Source organism: Gekko japonicus, unplaced genomic scaffold, assembly GCF_001447785.1.
Source record: "Gekko japonicus isolate JY-2015 unplaced genomic scaffold, Gekko_japonicus_V1.1 scaffold281, whole genome shotgun sequence".
NCBI lineage: Eukaryota > Metazoa > Chordata > Lepidosauria > Squamata > Gekkonidae > Gekko > Gekko japonicus.
In genome coordinates this window covers 291274-308917 of record NW_015174281.1, presented here as the reverse complement: position 1 = coordinate 308917, position 17644 = coordinate 291274, and the positions used below count along the sequence as shown (strand labels likewise).

At 44.3% G+C, this 17644-nt stretch overlaps 1 protein-coding gene across 3 annotated transcripts in view; it reads left to right on the top strand.

Annotated features, from left to right (window-relative positions):
• DHX9 (DEAH-box helicase 9) overlaps positions 1-17644 on the top strand; it is a 37988-nt gene that overhangs the window by 7590 nt on the left and 12754 nt on the right. For 2 of the 3 annotated variants that reach the window (XM_015423850.1, XM_015423849.1), the window contains exons 7-15: positions 4504-4550; positions 6355-6491; positions 7380-7469; positions 7599-7760; positions 9672-9749; positions 11584-11775; positions 13803-13944; positions 14409-14491; positions 17088-17244. In XM_015423850.1, the coding sequence (XP_015279336.1) occupies positions 4504-4550; positions 6355-6491; positions 7380-7469; positions 7599-7760; positions 9672-9749; positions 11584-11775; positions 13803-13944; positions 14409-14491; positions 17088-17244 (1088 nt within the window). Of the gene's footprint in view, positions 1-3249; positions 3299-4503; positions 4551-6354; positions 6492-7379; positions 7470-7598; positions 7761-9671; positions 9750-11583; positions 11776-13802; positions 13945-14408; positions 14492-17087; positions 17245-17644 lie in introns of those variants that run through there. The other variant, XM_015423851.1, reaches the window with a different exon arrangement.

Here is a 17644-nt window from a genome sequence, read left to right as displayed (position 1 = left end):
CTGAAGCCAGTCGCAAAATGCTAGGGAGGCTGCGAGCCAAGCATCCCCCGTACAGCAGAGGCAGGTGTTTCTCAGTGGGTTTTGGAAGGTCCTGTAGATAACCACCTTGTAGACACCTCACACACCAAGAAGATCCCTTTCTCTTTTATATGCATGTTTTCTAGATGTGGGCTTTTTTAAACATGGTGAATAATTTAAAAATTCACCTTGCCCCATTTGTATCGGAAGTGGTATAGTTACACAAGAACTCTCCCTTGTGACTGGCTGGTCAGCCCTTAGAGCAACTGTTGCTGTCAAGGGTGATGCTAAGGGTGATTTCGTTTCTGGTTATTTCTTTCCAAAACTATCCCTGTGACCATGTGAAATAGACTTGCAGAGAAGTATGCAGGCGGTGGGATGCCCATTCCCTGTCCTGTGCAGCTTCTCTCTCTGCCAGTCCTCCCAGCCACTTTCCATCATAGCCCAACAATCAATAGCCTGTTGGTGTTGCAACTGAGAGCCCTTCCCAGCCTTAATGCTGTTAAGGGAGGAGACAGAAGTGCCCCCCCCCCCGAGTTAGGCCCTATGCCCCAGGGATGCCGGGCCACCATCTTGGGGGGCCGACCAAGGGGTGGATGTGATATTGTGCGGTGCATTGATGACACATCCAGGCAAAACCCTTGATGTGGTGTATTACCATAGAGTTTCCAGAACGTTGGCCAACATCACATCTGGGTTTCCACTCGGATGTGCTGCTGATACGTTTGCACAGTATCATTTCTGCTCCCCATTCCTCTCCTGCCAGCCCATAGATGAGACATATACATCACTGTGTACAATAAATATAGGTTTATGGTAGAACAATGTTATGCTTTATTCTTTTTCTTTTTATATTTTTCAATACCGTTGTCTAAATATTGGTATCAGATATTCTCAAAAATATATTTCACCCAAACAATACAAAGAGAAAAATATGTTTCACCCAAACAATACATCGAGTGCAGGTTTACATTCAGACAGCACCTTGCCAGTATCACTATCACTAGTCCCACGGACTCTAGTAATTTACCCATTTCGAATTAATCTTTTTCAAGGACCTTGATATATATATAAAGGACATAAGGCGCAATCATTTTTCTTTGTGAGCACAAAAGCTCTTAAGATAGCAGCATTGCCTAGGGTCCCATCAGAACTGAAATAAATACAAGTATTAATACATCAGTACAATTTCATTCCACCTTATAATTATTAAAATTGTGAAAAGAGCTCACTTACCCCTTGCGGCAAACATAACAACCTATCTAAGACAGTACATCTCTCTCAAATTCTATCAGTTAGCCGCAAATTTCTTTTGTTCCAAGCCTCATAATCAGGAGCAGCTGTGTCAAGAACACCTTTCCTTAAAGTGCCCGCGTGTTTTATCATCCTTGTTCCGAAACACCATTCATAAAATAAACATTCTCTTGGGGCTCTATTCATATTAAAACCCTGCAGTTTAGAGCAGCCATAACCCTTCTAGAAATGTTTTAAGGTGCCCATGCTTATTTATCAACACTACAGACAGTCATAAGACTGTGTTGTTTAACCAAAAAATGGGTAAATTACTAGAGTCCTGTGGAACTAGTGATACTGATACTGACAAGGTGCTGTCTGAATGTAAACCTGCGTTCGATGTATTCTTTGGGTGAAATATATTTTTGATAATATTTGATACCAATATATAGACAACAGTATTGAAAAATATAAAAAGAATAAAGCATAAAATTGTTCTACCATAAACATATATTTATTGTACACAGTGATATATATTTTTGTATGTCTTCCTAACACTGTGACCCTCAGTTTTTGTATTAGCCCATAGATGAGGACAGATGCCCAGCTGGCTGCAGAATGCCAGCAAGAAACAGGCAAACTGCATGCATAGGATAGGCAAATATAGATTCAGTTGCTTGACTTGCAAGGGGTAGTTGCTTTTGAGATGAGCGACAAATATCATGCTATGTTGCATGTTGTTGGGGATGTTTGAACCGTCAGGTCTCAATTGCTGAATTTAAATGTGTATCATTTCATTTTTTCCCCTTCCAGCTTCCACTGGGGGTGTTTCTTTTTTACATTGCTTTGAACATGAAAAACATTTATCAGTAGGATTTCTGCTCCTTCCCGCTGGCTGTGCTCCTGTGTGTTTATCAGTAGCTTGACTTGCAGCAGTTGAGCAGGCAAACCTTTCCCCGTCAATCGGGAGAAACTTTGCCTTCTTGATTCTGCACGTTGGGCCTCTTCTAAAGACATAGGAGCAGGGCTGGTTGAGCTGGCATTCCTCATGAATATTATGGATGGCATTAATCTCAGAAGATTGTTTTTCTCTCTCTCCTGTAGCTATGGAAGTTGTCCCTGTTTGGAATGAGGGCTGCTCCTGGAATAGAAGGCTAAATGTCCATTTGCTTGATGAAAGTTGGGGCAGTTAGGTGACGGTATGTTTCTCAGCCTGCTTGTTGGGTTTTTTTTCCAGAGAGCATTCCGGGGTGTAGTATTTATTACTCCCAGGAAGGCTCGGATGGATCAGTCTTGAGAGTTTTCAGCGAAGAAAAGACTCATCGGATTGGAAACATGCTGTGCTGCATCTTATTGTTTGGATTCCTCCGAAGCCATTTGCTAAGCAGAAAGTAGGTGGTTAATTGGGTGGTAAATTTCACATTGCAATCATCTTGCAAGGGATGGCTGTGGTTATCTCGAGCAAGATTTTTTTAAATTTTACTTTAATGATACTGCTCATTTAGCCTTACAGGCCTTGAGCAGCAAGATTTTCCTGAGAAGGCACAGGGTCTATTGTCCCAAGGGCAGACATGTGTGCCAATTCAGTGTTCCCCTTCTTATTTCAAGCCATAAATTTGTAATTGAAGGCTCTTTGCAGGAAACAAAGCAAACAGCATCTGGCAGTATATAATTTTAAATGCAACCATGTTTTCCTGGCGCTCAAGGCACAGGGCGTTCTAGCAAATGGTGGCACAGGAGGGAGGTTCTGCAGCAGCATTGCAGTCTTGAGTCCCACGCTGAAAGGGGTAGCTGACGGCGACACCAGAGGCCTTTTCTCATTCACACATGTGCTGCTGCTTAGGCTGAACTAAGCAATCACATGGGAGTCTATCGTAAATTGACTTCTGGTGTCGCTGTTCCCCCCCCAGGTGGAGGACAATGAATTGAGTGCTGAATATAAGCCTGGCTGAGAAACATACCTGCATCGGTGTCATTAATGAAAGGGTGGCTGTGTTGTCCCTGAGAGCCAGTGGCCTTTTGACTCATGAAGCCGCTGTGCCTGCAGGTCAGTTCACTGGTGGTTTAGGAAGAGGCCGAAGAACAAGCTCTGACTAACCTGTCTTTTGTTTGCAGTGAGGCATGAAGACTTTGTCAGTGTTTCTTCCTGCAGCGTAATAGAAATACTAAAGTTGAAGTACTGGTGGAAGGGAATTAAATCTCTTAAAATCTAAGCTGACACTTTGTATTGCATTTTGCCACTCTTAAGATCATGAAATCATAATTTGGACTCATAACTTCTCCCAAACAATTAATTTAGGAAGGATATGAAACAAAACTATGTATTCAGCTCCATCGATCCGGTGCATTTGCTTCAGAATTTACTTTGAAAATCCTCGTCTTTTAGAGTAATCTGAACTGCATCATTAACAGCCCAGTCCTCTTGCATGCATATTTAGTAGTAAGCCTCACTGAGGTTAAGTAAGATTGGCTCCCTATTTCGCTGTGGATTGGATTGCATCTAGAGTCTCATGGGTTGCAGTGGCACCCATGGTGAGATAAGCATGCTTAAGAACATAGCCTTGTTCAAAAGGGCCTTTTGCATAATTTTTAAAGAGGTTTAGAAAACTGAGTCTCCTTTGCCAAATAAAGTGATTCCTGTCTGCAGACTGATCCCAGAACAGTTGAAACAAGGTTCCCATGGAGCTGACCCTTGTAGATTGTTATTTTGGAGATCAGTCACAACCTCAGGTACATTTTTCCTCGCGATATTATTCACATGAGTGCTGCCTGTGTTGAGAGAGGTATGTATGTTACCCATCTTCCCAGGCAAATCAGACCTGTTGGGGAAGGACCCTGTACTTGGAGCAGACGTTCTGAGGCAAAATCTTAAATGGGGTGTTTAAAAATGGGGTTCCCTCTTGGGTTTGGGTGATTTAAAATGTGGTTCTACTCTGTAAAGCAATACTGCAGAGCTCTGTTTTGACTCAAGACTGAAATTTATTTCTCTGTGTATTTGTATTATTTGGGAGTTTCTGAGTTCATCTGCTGTCTTACTGATCTTGAGAAGAAGTTAAAATCATCCTCTTAAAATTATCATAACCATATAGGGACGTAAATGTTCATTTTACAGTCTTTTCAGATTAGATCCATATTTATAATGGCAGTCTTATTTCAGTGTGGCTGTGTTGGGCATATTTAGCTTGATACTCCTCAAAAGCTAGAAGGTCTAATGCTGGTCTTGGGGTGTTGGGTTTTTTTTATGTATTGCAGGAGCTTTATTGCAGAAATGACCATTCATGTCAAACAGCTGGGCAGAAGTAAGTATTTGTGTTATTGAGGGCATGATTTGTGTAGACTCCTGGAGGGTGTTTCTTTTGCTGTTCCACACTCGCTGGAAAGCATAAAACAGCATCGTAGAATTCAGTTCAGAAACATGTGCTCCAGTGATGTATGCTTCAGCTATTCTCGTATGCTGAGTCTTCCCCAGAGGGTTAAGAGCTATTTTCAGTGTGCCTTACTTATTTTAGCCTCAACCTGTTCGGTCTCATCCTTCCTCTAAAGAGCTTAGGCTGGGGTAACGTGGTCCTCCCTCTTGCGCATTTATTCTCACAGCCAGCCTGTGAAATAGGTTAGGCTGAGAAAGCCCAGCTCAGTCTCACCCGGTAAGATTGATGGCAAACAGGGGTCTGGGGCCCGAGCGTCTGTGGTCCTGCTCTGATCACTGCACCAATCTGGCTTGCCTGCAGATAACTTTATAAAGGAGGCTGGTAAAGCTGAGTTTAGCTGGACTTGGCGGTTCTTGAAAATGTTCACCTCTGGAGACCTGCGTTTGCAGCGGATGTCGTGAACTCTTCCCAGTAGGAAACCTTGAGGCATGGCTTCTCTTCTTAGGCCATAAGTTTCTGTGGATATTCGGCTCAAGCCTCAGCCACACCATTGTCTCTCTTCTCCATTGACAACGTGCCACAGAAGTAGGCGCAGCTTAACTACGCTCTTTGAGCCAATCCCATTCACTGTAAGGCTTTTACGTGGGGAGCTTCAGGAGGCTGAGCTGATGTTCCGTGGAGGCATGATAGTTAAATGGGACCTTCCTGTTCAGAGGCGTTGTACCTTTGGATGACAGTTGTTTGGGGTTAGGATGGGGAGGGGCTTTGGTCTCTGTGCCCCTTTTGGGGCATCTAGTCAGTCACTGGGGGGAACAGGATGTTGAGCCAGATGGACTTGGCGAGATCCGGGAGGGCTGTTCTTAAGAGAGAGAGGCTGGTATGGGTTCCCTGACATGATCACCCCGGTTGTAGTATGCAGCTTCGATGGGCTGTATGGCCCAAGTGTGTACAGTAGTGTGTGGGGTAAAAAGCTTACAGTCAAATTCAGAATCTGCTGTCTCAAGGTTGTAACTGTGAGCAGAGAAATGTCAGGGCGATTTAGCCACATCCTTTTGTCCACTGTCTGATCATTCGTAGGTCTGTTTCTCTGTGGGTCTCTGAACTTTACCCACCAGAGAAAAACCTAAATTTACTTAACCCTTCAAGACCTCCACCAAAGCACCAGCCACCTGATCTACAGGGTTGCAGAAAGTTCCATGAGATCCTCTCCCATGTCTCAGATCTTATCTGCTTTGCCCCTTCTTTGGAGGTACTGGCAGTAGCAGTCATACTTTGGCTAGCAGCCAGAAGATGGTTTCATTTGCCTTAGTGTGCTCTGCCTCCAGGTATGTGTCCACCTCTCTTCACCTCACTCGCACATGCTTTATGCACTTCAAGTCCCTAGCCTTATAGCCTCACTTACTGGCTGACATATTTAATCCAGCCTTTTACTCTGCCTTTTGTTGTATAAATCAGGATTTGAATGGCTGATGCCTCTGAATGAGGTGACATTGTATAAGGCCCTAAGCAGGACAGTGCAACATTGGCTTAGATGCTGTAGATAACCACATCTGAGCGCACATCCCTTGTTCTGCAGTCTAGTTATAAAGCAATTAGACTGTGCCACACTGGTGAAATCTCAGATTCCCAGTTTTCCCTCGTGGTGGTGGTGCTTGCTTTTAATCTTTTTAAAAAAACAGAAGAGAATCAGACATTTCTTGCCTCGCGGCCATCATACTAAGTACTTCTGTTGCAGGAATCTTTGCTCGTGAGCATGGATCAAACAAAAAGCTGGCCGCGCAGTCCTGTGCTCTGTCTTTGGTCCGGCAGCTCTACCACCTGAACATCATTGAGCCTTACTCTGGGCAGACCAAGAAGAAGGAAGGTGAATCGGTGAGTTCGCTGGGCAATGCCCACTAATTGTTTCTTTTCATGTATAATATATATGCTGAAGTCCTCTTCTAAAGCCATGCGAGTGACTAGCTATCGCTATGTCCTGTGGTATATATGTATTTAGGTTAGGGTTTCCAGCTGCAGGTTGGGAAATACCTGGAGATTTTGGGGGTGGAGCCTGAGGAGGGGGGGTTGGAGTGGGGAGGGACTTCAATGGGGCATAATGCCATAGAGTCCACCTTCCAAGTTTTCTCCAGGTGAACGGATTTCTGTCACCTGGAGAGCAGTTGTAATCCTAGAAGATCTCCAGCTGCTGCCTGGAGGTTGGCAACCCTGATTTGGGTATTTATATCCTGCGTCTCTCCCCAGTGGGGACCCAGACAGGCTTACCTCTTCTTCATTTTATCCTCATACCTACCCTGTGAGGGCTGAAAGACTAGCCCAGGGTTACGCAGTGATTGTCCATGGGTGGATAGGAATTCGAACTGGAGTCTCCCAGATCCTAGCCTGACACTCTTAACCGCTACACCATACAGGCTCTTGGTAGTGAGTTCCACAAGTTAAGCATGCATTTTTGGGGGGGGGGGGGGTTCTTTTTTTCTGTCCTGAACCTGCTGTTCATCGGCTTTATTGAATGGCCCCAAATTCCAGTGTTTTAAAAGGAGAAAAAGTTATCTCTGTTCACCTTCTCCCCATCATGCATAATTTAACCTCTCCTGTCTGTTGCCCCCACCATTTGTCATTTTTCCCCATTAAGAATATTGCATAATTTCCTTTATTTGAGTGTATTGCAGTGTCAGTACCTTTTGCGAACAAGCATTTGCTATCCTGGTTTGAGCCTGTCTTTTGTGTCACTGCCTTGTATGCTAACCCATGTTAATTCTGCAGGTAGAGCCTTATCAAGTAAACCTCAGTCCAGATTTGGAAAGTCAGCTGCAAAGCCTTGTAAATGACATGGGTCTTGAAATTGTACCACCGGTGAGTGTGACACTTTGCATGCGTGCGCGTGTGGCTTTTCCCCCCTTCTCCTCCCCCCCCCCTTCTTCCCTGGTCAGGTTAAGTTTGGCCAGTTTTCACACAGCAACCTGTCGTTTCTCGAACTTGCAGCCTGAAGACCCCAGCTACCCTGCTGTCCTGAACATTGGGAAGCTGGCCCACTTTGAACCCTCCCAAAAGCAGAATCAAGTGGGAGTTGTGCCGTGGTCGCCCCCTCAATCAAACTGGAATCCGTGGACCAGCTCCAACATTGATGAGGGTCCTCTAGCATTTGTAAGTCTATTGTTTGCAGATTCTGACAGATTCTCTCTCTCTCTCTTTTTTTTTAAACAATTTATTAGGATATAATAAAAAACAAAGAGTCTAAACATATATCAAATCTTATACAATTATATATCCTTCCCTCCTCCCTCCCCCCCCCCTTCTTGGCTTCCCACAGTGCTCCAACCTCCAGCCCAATTCTTAAATTTCCTTCATATCTCCCTATTTCCCTAGGTAACTTATCCTTCATTTGATATTCTTATACGTTATCTATTTTCTATCTTTCAATTTTCAGTAATTCTCAAAGCAAAGTAAATTGTCCTTTATATTCCGGTATTTCTCCAAATAGTCTTTAAAGTCTTTCCAGTCTGCAAAAAATTCTTCTGCCTCCATATTATTAAGTTTCCTTGTCATTTTGTCCATTTCAGCCATAAAAAGTAATTTTTTAATCCATTCCCCAACTTCCGGGACCTTCTCTTGTTTCCAACATTGGGCATATGTCATTCTAGCAGTCGTAATCATATACCACATCAATGTCCTTTTTGCCATATTGACTTCTTCCATTTTAAGTCCCAAAAGTAATATTTCCGGTTCTTTCTTGAATTTACATTTCACAATTTTTTCTATTTCTACATGTACCTCAGCCCAAAACATTTTTGCCTTATCACATGTCCACCACATATGATAAAACGAGCCCTCTTCTTTTTTACACTTCCAACATTTGTTTGACATATTACTGTTCATATTCACAATCTTTTTTGGCATCATATACCATCTTTACATCATCTTATAGCAATTTTCTTTTAAATTATTACACGTTGATATTTTCATGGCATTCTTCCATAAAAATTCCAAAGATGACATAGATATTTCTTTATTCATATTAACTGCCCATTTTATCATTTGCTCCTTAACTGTCTCGTCTTCAGTATACCATTTTAACAATATCTTATACATTTTTGAAATCAACTTTTTACCTCCCTCAAACCATACGTTTTCAATATCATTATATTTTTTCCTAAATCCAAAAGCTTTTTTTATCTTTTTTAAACAAATCATAAATCTGTCTATATTGTAACCAACCATACTTAAAAGCCAAATCTTCTTCCATTTTCATTTCAAACGGTTTCCCCACAGGTTTCAACATATCTCTATATTGTACCCAATCATGCCCTTTATACATAGAAAAAGGTCCTATAACCTCTGCCGGTACAATCCAAAGTGGTCTCTCGTCCGAGAAGAACCTTCTATATTTAGTCCATGTATCAAACAGTGTTCTTCTAATATAATGGTGTTTTAAAAACCCATCCATTTTCGTTTTCTCATACCATAAATAGGCATGCCAACCAAATTTACAATCGTGCCCTTCTAACGCCAACAGTTTTTTGTTATCCAACTTAATCCATTGTTGTAACCAGGTTAAACGCACTGCATCATGATATAATCTGAAATTTGGTAACTGGAATCCACCCCTCTCTTTCGCATCACATAAAATCTTCATTTTAATCCTTGGTTTTCTCCCAGCCCATACAAATTTTGAAATTTCACTTTGCCAAACTTTAAATATCTTCACTTCTCTCACTATTGGGATTGTCTGAAATAAAAACATCAATCGTGGCAAAATATTCATTTTAACCACCAAAATTCTCCCCAATAGTGACAAGTTCAAAGTATTCCATTTTTTAATATCTTGTTGACTCTTAGGCCTATATTTCTCATTGTCAAGTGTATTCCTAAATATTTAGTCTTTTTCACTACTTCACACTATATCAACCTCTGTAGCTTTTCTTGTTTCTCTCCAGTCATATTCTGACAGATACGCTGATTTCTGTTGCTTTCCCGTTTGACAGAAGCATCTTGGGATTTAGTTATATCAGCTTTCAAGGCATACATTTCTTAAAACTGCTTTGTTTCCCACCCCAGGCCACACCAGAGCAGATAAGCGCCGACATAAGAGGCAACCTCACGTATCAGCTGGAAAACGATCAGGAATTGCAGAAAGTGAGTCCGAGACTGAATTGTTGGCGTGAAGGATTTTTCTTTTACTGAGCTACAATGACTAGGGTGGAGTTTTAGAATCCTAATGCTGTGGGACTGCTAGTATTTCAGCCAGAATGCCTACAGGGTTCCACCCCCTCAGAGGTCCAAAGAGGCCTGGACTGCTTCCAGCTTTGAGGCCCCCCCCCCCAAAAAAGTACATAATGTGCATAAAGTACATAATGTGCATAAGAACATGGTGCAAAACTTAATAAATACTAAAAATAACTAACTGCTCTCTAAATTTGAGGCTTGGTTTGAATTTGTGGCCCGGGCCCTTTTGGCTCCCCTTCTGACTGGCCCTGGAGACAGCCAGACCATGCAAGTCCTCTGCCAGGCAAGCCCAACTTCCATGAGACGCCTTTCCCCTCAAACCTCTGTTGTGCCCCCCCCCCAACTCCATTGTCATGTCCTAAACTGTGGTCACACACACGAAATAATCCACTTTCGATGCACCTTCCAACTGGAGCTTGCCAGTTTGCACAGTAAAATCCAGTTTGGTGTAGTGGTTAAGTGCACGGACTCTAATCTGGGAGGACCGGGTTTGATTCCCCACTCCTCCAATTGCACCCGGCTGGATGACCTTGGGCAAGCCGTAGTTCTGATAAGAGCTGTTCTTGAAAAAGAGCAGTTTCTGCCAGAGCTCTCTCAGCCCCACCTACCTCACAGGGTGTCTGTTGTGGGGAGGGGAAGGGAAAGGAGTTTGTAAGCCGCTCTGAGACACCTTTGGGGAGTGAAGGGCGGGGTATAAATCCAATCTCCTCCTCCTCTTCGAAAGTGCACTGAAAGTGGATTATTGTGTGTGTGACCGCACTCTTAGTTGGTGGTCTGTGCACTAGATACTCTCTTCTCAGTCTGCCGGGAGGCAGGTTCTTTGGCCAAACATTTGACGGGGAGAAGGGAAGCTAAACTTAGGAAGCCCTTCCTAGTTTCTGCCTCTTTCGGGGAAGCTTGTAGGTTTCAATATTGTTGTCTACAAGGGGAGGAGGAAAATCAGAGAACACACTTAGGTCTCCCTGTTTCCCCCTTTCTCAGGAATGGGGGCGGGGTGAGCGAGGCCTGGCTCTCACGTGCAGCAGGGGCAGTTTCAATCAATTGACAGGGCCTAGGTTGGCAGTCCCTGACCTGAACAGCCCAGACTAGCCTGATCTCGCCACATCTCAGAAGCTAAGCAGAGTCAGCCCTGGTTAGTATTTGAGTGGGAGAACATCCAAGGAAGTCCAGGATCGCAACACAGAGGCAGGCAAGGGCAGAACCGCCTCTGGAAAGTCTCTTGCCTTGAAAACCCTCTATGGGGGTCGCCTTAAGTTGGCCTGTGACTTGATGGCACTTTCCGCCGCCACCAGGCTGCTAATAATTGCAGGCAGGGCTTTTTTTTGTAGAAAAAGTCCAGCAGGAACTCATTAGCATAATTGGTCACACCCAACAGCAGAAACGTATTATCTTATTAGGCCACACCCCTGACAGCCCAGGTCATTAGCATATGAGGCCACACCCCTGTGTTACAGAAGTGTGCTCATCCAGCCACACCCACCTTTTGCTTCTTATTCTGTTTACCTTGTTTGTTGTCAAAACCCAGGGCTTTTTTTGTAGCAGGAACTCCTTTGCATGTTAGGCCACACACCCCTAATGTAGCCAATCCTAATGAGGTTCTGCTGTTGGGTGTGGCCTATTATGCTAATGCGTTCCTGCTGGGTGTGGCCAACTCAGGAGCCAGCTGGAACTCCGTTCCTGTGCGTTCCTGCCCCAAAATAGCCCTGATTGCAGGGTATTCATGATGAACTGCTTTCTGTCCCAGATTCTTCAGGAGAGGGACACTCTGCCTGTGAAGAAGTTTGAGCAAGAGATCCTGGCAACCGTCCGCCAGAATTCTGTCGTCATCATCCGTGGCGCTACTGGTTGTGGCAAGACCACGCAAGTTCCACAGTACATCCTGGACGAACATATCTATAGTGGAAGAGCTGCAGAGTGCAGCATTGTTGTGACTCAGGTGAAGAGGATACGTCCGGGTGTCTCTGTGGCTTTTACAGGGTCTTCAGCAATGACAAGATCTGTTATTAACCCCAGCCCCACAGTATTCCGAATGCTTCCATTCTATATCATAGGCTCCCGTACTGTGCCTGTGACACGGATAGGCCAGTTGCCTGTGAATGTGTGCAATGATTACCTGGTTAATGGCTGAGCAACATGGGGAGAGTTTATGCCTAGTGATGGCCCCTCGTGCTGTCTCCAGGGGGGAAGCTTGTCTCGGTAGTGGCAGACTCTGTTTTATTTTTCTGCTTAAGAGGGGGTTGATTCTGAGGACTCCTCCTGCTCACCCCGCAAGCAGGCCTGTTCAAAGAGGGCAGGATATTCTGCTCCTGCCTGCTGTGCTGCACAGAGCTGGTTGTCCGGCGCCTGTTGTTTCAGCTTCTGGAAAGGTCTTTTGATTCATTTCTGCCACCTTGAACTTGGAACAGTCCTCTTGGGGAGGAAGCACTTTGGGTCCAGGTCCTGCCGTCCTTGAGAAGCGCTAGACCTGCAGCCCACATTGATGCAGCCGCGAACGTGGCCACTACGTAAATACCGTATTTTTCGGACCATAAGACGCACCAGAATATAAGACGCACCAGACTATAAGACGCACCTAGTTTTTAGAGGAGGAAAACAGGGGAAAAAATATTCTGAACCCTGGGGCTCAGTATTCGGTCCATAAGACGCACACACTTTTCCCCTCACTTTTTTTGGAAGAAAAAGTGCGTCTTATGGTCCAAAAAATACGGTATTTTTTTTTGAGCCGAAGCATTTGCTTGTATGTGCCCTCGCTATCATGGAGTCGGGACAATCAGTTCATTTCCTTAATTCCACGATGAACAGGAGTCTTGTGCAATGTTCCCTCTAAGCTGTGGAGTCTTGTGAGCAAAAATTCTACTTTGTGAGCTCCTGGCATTCAAGCTGTGAGCGAGCCATTTGGCTACTGCATAAATTAGTTTGCTCCGGAGCCCTCCTTCCTGAGCTGAGACAAAAATGTGTGAGCCAGAGGCTAAAAAACTGTGAGCTAGCTCACACTAACTCAGCTTAGAGGGAACACTGGTCTTGTGCAATGTTCCCTCTAAGCTGCGGAGTCTTGTGAGCAAAAATTCTACTTTGTGAGCTCCTGGCATTCAAGCTGTGAGCGAGCCATTTGGCTACTGCATAAATTAGTTTGCTCCGGAGCCATCCTTCCTGAGCTGAGACAAAAATGTGTGAGCCAGAGGCTAAAAAACTGTGAGCTAGCTCACACTAACTCAGCTTAGAGGGAACACTGGTCTTGTGCAATGTTCCCTCTAAGCTGCGGAGTCTTGTGAGCAAAAATTCTACTTTGTGAGCTCCTGGCATTCAAGCTGTGAGCGAGCCATTTGGCCAATGCATAAATTAGTTTGCTCTGGAGCCAACCTTCCCTGAGCTAAGACAAAAATGTGTGAGCTAGAGGCTAAAAAACTGTGAGCTAGCTCACACTAACTCAGCTTAGAGGGAACACTGGTCTTGTGCAATGTTCCCTCTAAGCTGTGGAGTCTTGTGAGCAAAAATTCTACTATGTGAGCTACTGGCATTCAAGCTGAGAGCGAGCCATTTGGCTACTGCATAAATTAGTTTGCTCCGGAGCCATCCTTCCTGAGCTGAGACAAAAATGTGTGAGCCAGAGGCTAAAAAACTGTGAGCTAGCTCACACTAACTCAGCTTAGAGGGAACACTGGTCTTGTGTTGGTAAATGCCATCTCTGGAGCAGCATTTGGGGTTTTGAAATGTATAAAAATTGTAACCACTGCCTCGGCTCAGAGTTGGGGGGGGGGAAGAACTTGCAGAATTGCAGATGAAATCATCGGGCATCTGGCTATCAAGATACTTGGAGATTCCTGCCCCCCCCCAAAAAAAAATCCTTGATAGGGGAGATGTTGGCTTGTCTCAGTTCCAGCAGTACAGTAGACGTGTTGCAAGGGACTGCTTTTGGTGAGTGGGCGCAGTTTTATTTCACTTGAACCCCGGTTCTTCCCACAGCCCAGGAGGATCAGTGCCGTTTCTGTGGCAGAACGGGTCGCCTACGAGAGGGCAGAAGAACCTGGGAACAGCTGCGGCTACAGTGTTCGCTTTGAATCGGTGCTCCCCCGCCCCCACGCCAGTGTGATGTTCTGCACTGTCGGTGTGTACCTCCTCTCTGCTTTGTAACTTCTAGGCTAGGACGGGAGAGAATCTGGAGCTAAACAGCAGCAAGCAGCAGCCTCCCCACAGTGGTGTTACCCTGGCTGTGGAGAGTGTGAAAAGTACTGGGAGCAATGGGAGCTTTCATTTTCTTGGATGACCTTTATCTGGAAGCCTTTAACACTAGCCTGAAAGCGTTTCCTCCAGTGTTCAGTCCCTGGGCTCTTTATAATGAGGTGAGAGGTGGGTTCTGAATCCATGATAATGGTGAGAAGGAGCTGTGGAGATGGGATTTTTTTAAAAAAAAATGCTGCTCTCACGTTTTCCCATTGTGGGGAGGAATCAGCAAGAGATTTAGACAGTGTCTGAGTGCCGTGCGCCACACATCACCTCCACAGCGAGCCTTGGTAAAATGACCACTTGCGTGGTTACATCTTCCCTAATAGCAGATCTGCTTTTTTTAAGGCGTCCTCCTGAGGAAGCTGGAAGCTGGGATCCGTGGAATCAGTCATGTGATCGTGGATGAGATCCATGAGAGAGACATTAATGTGAGTAAGGTTTGAAATGGTCACCATCTTATTTTCCTTGTACGTTTTGTTATTGTTGTGAGATGGGAAAAACTGCTTTAATTATGTGTCACAGTCCCTCTCTCTCATTTTGTGTGGTTAGGTGTGATGTTGTTTTAAATTTCTTGTTGTTTCTTTCTCTCACTCAAAGTGTCTATCGCTGCCTCCAGGAATTTAATTCCAGTCTATAAATTAACTTTTCCCACAGTACTGTGCCCAAGCTCTAAGGCTTCTTCGTTGGACTATGTGGTTCTGAGGATAAGACTCTGGGTTAACAATAAACAAAATAAAACTTTATTGGTAAAAGAGGCATATTGTTTACAAGATGTTCTGTTAAGTTGCTCAGTAAAATCTTTCCCTTTTTACTCGGGTCTCTTGTCAGCTTTTTCCCTCACACTCTTAAAATACTCTTGACCAGTGTTCCCTCTAAGCTGAGTTGGTGTGAGCTTGCTCACGGTTTTTTAGCCTCCAGCTCACACATTTTTGTTTCAGCTCAGGAAGGGGAGGGCTCCAGCGCAAACTAATTTAGGCAGTAGCTGAATTGCTCACTCACAACTTTAATGCCAGTAGCTCACAAAGTAGAATTTTTGCTCACAAGACTCCACAGCTTAGAGGGAGCATTGCTCTTGACTATATTAGATTTTGCCTAATATGCCCCCTGAAGTACTTTTCTTCCTCCTTTAGAATCTTAATGCCTTTCACAGCACTTCTGTATGATTCTAGTTAGAAGACTACTTCTCAGACTCTGTATAGATTGACCATAACTGACAGCTGTTGACTTCTGACTTCAGACTTGAAACTGAACACTCTGCCTTCTCTCTCTTCATACAAACACACTTCCTAGCTCCGCCCACACACTTTCAGTCACCAACCAATCACCTCACTTACTCTTCTCCCTTTTTCACCCCCTTGTTCTTTGGACACTTACCAACCATTTAAAGAAACACACACATATAACTTGAAATCATTACATTATGCTTCAGTGTGCTCTGCCCATATGGGCACATCAGGCTGAATCTGGTCAAAAAGATTTGCGTGTATTGGGGGGGAGGTTTCCTCCTTCCTGTGATAGACCTGCAGTTCTTCCCTCATTTTGCTCCTGAGGGTCCCCTGTTCAGGAGGCATCTGGGGGTTGCTTTGAGCAACAGGAGAACACTAGACCACCAATGTATCAGCATACTATCGACGCCCGGGAGGACATCTGGATATGGGCATGGACTGCCAAGGCCCTAAATACTCTCTTTTGCATTATGGGCAAGACTGGGACGCTTAGAGGACCGCCATCTTGGTTTTAGCTAGATCTGTTTTAGATAGGTTATACATTATAATGTAATTTTAATATTTTGTATTTTTTCTACTGTTTTACTGTTTTATTAATTATATGTTGTTAGCCGCCCTGAGCCTCCGGGGAGGGCGGGGTATAAATACAAATAATAAATAAATAAATAAATGCACAAATTGTGCTTCTGTGCATGGAATTTAAATGGGATCCAAACCTTTAGGTCTTCGCAGCATCAAAACCAGGTTATGTTATGTCAAATATTTGCCTCTGCTAACCACTGCTGAAGGTCGTCTTACAACTGCCAGGATTTAAATTCCATGTTTTCTTTTTGTTAATCATTCATGGAAGACAGCTCTACAGGTATCCATTGGTAGCCATCATCTTGGAGCGCCCAGAAAGACACTTCCCAAGTCTTTCTGTTTTAATCTGCTAGAAAGAACGTGGGAGTGCCCGAGGCCTCTGTTATTTCCATTGCTAATGGTGGCTTGGATCACAGTGCACCTTAGTCGGAAGTCAGAGTTGCTGATTTGAGTATCACTTCTGCCAGAAACTAATTGAATGACCTCAGGCAAGCCACATATTTTCAGCCTCAGCGGCCTGACCTCCCTCCTCATCATCTTCAGCATGTGGATAATACTAATCTGCCCTACAGGGTTATTGTAAATACACTGGAATGTATATGATATGCTTTGAACTCTCTAGTGCATTATATTCATGTTGCTTATTCTTAATTCAGGTCAGCGCCTCGCTTGGTTGTACAGCAACTAGAGCATCGTGTACTGTATCCTCCAGTCCACAGTTTGTTAAATGTGCTTCTCAGGGCTCTTTTTGTAGAAAAAGCCCAGCAGGAACTCATTAGCATAATAGGCCACACCAAACAGCAGGAACTCATTAGCATATTAGGCCACGCCCCTGACAGCACAGCTCATTAGCACATTAGGCCACACCCCCATGTTACCAGAGGTGTGGTTATCCAGCCACACCCACCTTTTGCTTGTTATTCTGTTTAACTTGTTTGTTGTCAAAACCCAGGGCTTTTTTGTAGCAGGAACTCCTTTGCATGTTAGGCCACACACCCCTAATGTAGCCAATCCTAATGAGTTTCTGCTGTTGGGTGTGGCCTGTTATGCTAATGAGTTCCTGCTGGGCATGGCCAACTTGGGAGCCAGCCGGAACTCTGTTCCTGTGCGTTCCTGCCCAAAAATAGCCCTGGTGCTTCTTAGCCTGTGAAATTCACTAGTGTTCTCATCCTTTTTTAAAAAAAATAAAATAAAACTGACCTGTTTCTCTGTACAGACTGACTTCCTGTTGGTAGTTCTGCGAGATGTAGTTCAAACCTACCCTGAAATCCGGGTCATCCTCATGTCCGCCACCATTGACACCAGCATGTTCTGTGAATACTTCTTCAATTGCCCCATCATCGAGGTCTTTGGTAGAACTTACGCTGTTCAAGGTGAGTGATGGCCCAGTGAAGTATTTGGAGAAACAGCTCAGTTTGTTCTGTGCAGAATGGAAGGGAACAATGTTGTTTGGTTTTCAGGTGTGTCCTGGTGAACAAACACATTGTCACACTCTGAAATTATTTTTAGTTGTATTTGTGCAGCGTGATTGCGTTGCAAATGACAAAAACAGACCCAGAAAGATACATTAAAAATATTTGCATTGTACGGGGGGTGGGGGGGGAGAGACACAGAAGCTACATAAGCTTTAGGGGTATTGCTTTTGTCGTCTTTTCCTTCCCATCTTCAAATCTGAAGAAGTTGGGCTGCTGCTTAGAAAATCTGTGAAATATCTTGAACTGGAGCCTCTAGTTGACACTTTGGAGCAGTTTACTGATAGTTCCTTCAGTAACC